The 1527-nt window shown below is 47.0% G+C and overlaps 1 protein-coding gene across 1 annotated transcript in view; it reads left to right on the top strand.

Moving 5' to 3' along the window:
* The window catches only part of ITGA10 (integrin subunit alpha 10), a 42208-nt gene that overhangs the window by 31269 nt on the left and 9412 nt on the right, over nucleotides 1-1527 (top strand). The window contains exon 22 of the mRNA XM_018570072.1: nucleotides 201-277. Within this exon, the coding sequence (XP_018425574.1) occupies nucleotides 201-277 (77 nt within the window). The remainder of the gene's footprint in view (nucleotides 1-200; nucleotides 278-1527) is intronic.

Below are 1527 nucleotides of genomic sequence, written 5' to 3' on the forward strand. Positions count from 1 at the left end.
GACGGAGCCCTTATCTGAAAGCAGTCTCTGATCAGATGGCTAGGGGTGGCTGCTAAGAATGAATGGCAGCACCTCCTCTTAGAACCAGTTTGGCTGTTCCCAGCTGATCTCAGATAAGTGTCCTGGACATCACACAGCCCTCGGTCCAGCAGAGAACTAGATAAACGCCAGAGATTCTCACAAAATCCCTCTTCCCTCAGGTTCAGTTCATCCTGGAGTTCGAGTACAGCTGCGCCATTCTCCTGAACCGCGTGCAGATCAAGATGTCAGCCAGCAGGTGAGCGTACACCGCCATGATGGATTCTTAGACGGGGCAGGAAGTAAGATCACAGCTTCCTTTCTGTACACCTTCACCATAGCTCCACCCCTAATATCGATGTATAAACGAGAGGTAGACACGTGCCATTCGTTTTGTTCTGAATCAAAATTTGTACGAATTTTCCGAAATTCCAAATCCCAATGCGTCTGAATCCGAATTTCCGTTTCCAAATTTTGTTCAAAAACGAAACTGAATGGGACATGTGACTTTTCTGGCCAATCAGATGTGTTTTTCGGTTTAGTGCATCCGAATGGGTCTGAACTCAAATTTTTGTTACGGCAACATGGGAGCCATATACAGTATATACATATAATACTAAAGCTGAGGCTCTCTGACCTGAACGGCATTAGGGATCCGAATTTCCGAATTGCTTTCAGGAACTCCCAATACCATTCGGGTCTGGGAGCCTCAGCTTTAATAATATATGTATATGGCTCCCAGACCCGAATGGCATTCGGGAGCTCCTCAATGCAATTCGGATCCCAAATACCATTCGGGTCTAGGAACCTCAGCTTTAGTAGTAATATCGGTATAGCATTCTGTGGTATTGCAACGGATATTCGTAAACTCACCCGAAACTGCTGGGGGATTGGGGGCGTGTCTTGGGAAAGATGGCGTGCAGACGTGTCTAGTCAGAAACCCGGACACACCACCCGCAGCGCTGATAACCCGGACCCGGACGAAACCACAAGCCTACAGCCTTCAGCCTTAAAGAAATGAGCTCGAACAAAAAAAACACACGAAGCGGGACTGCTAAAACCACAACCGCTGGGATAAAAAAGTATCTGGCAGCAGAGCGGACGAGTCTGAACGCATCGCAGGACGCGGCCCAGATCGGCTCACAAACGGCACATTCGCCGCAATTGTCCAGGCATGGACCGGACCCCGAGATGTCTTACCTTCGGGCGGAATCGGGAGATGATTCCCGGCCGGGAGGGACATTGTACAATTTGTATTGTGTATTAATAGTAAAATAATAAAAATTAAATATTTTTTTTTAAAAACTAACCCTAAACTAACTAAATTCAGATTTCGAAACCCGAACCGAATTGAATTTCGGATCCGAAACCCGAAATGACGAAATATATCCCAACCCAATTTTTCCACAGCTTACATTTCTAATGAGAGGGAATGTCACAGAGCAATTCTCTATGTAACCACTTCCTTTCTCACCCCTTTACACCCCCCCCCCCCCTATGGGCCCCACC

Source organism: Nanorana parkeri, unplaced genomic scaffold, assembly GCF_000935625.1.
Source record: "Nanorana parkeri isolate BGI_ZX_2015 unplaced genomic scaffold, ASM93562v1 scaffold1452, whole genome shotgun sequence".
Lineage (NCBI taxonomy): Eukaryota > Metazoa > Chordata > Amphibia > Anura > Dicroglossidae > Nanorana > Nanorana parkeri.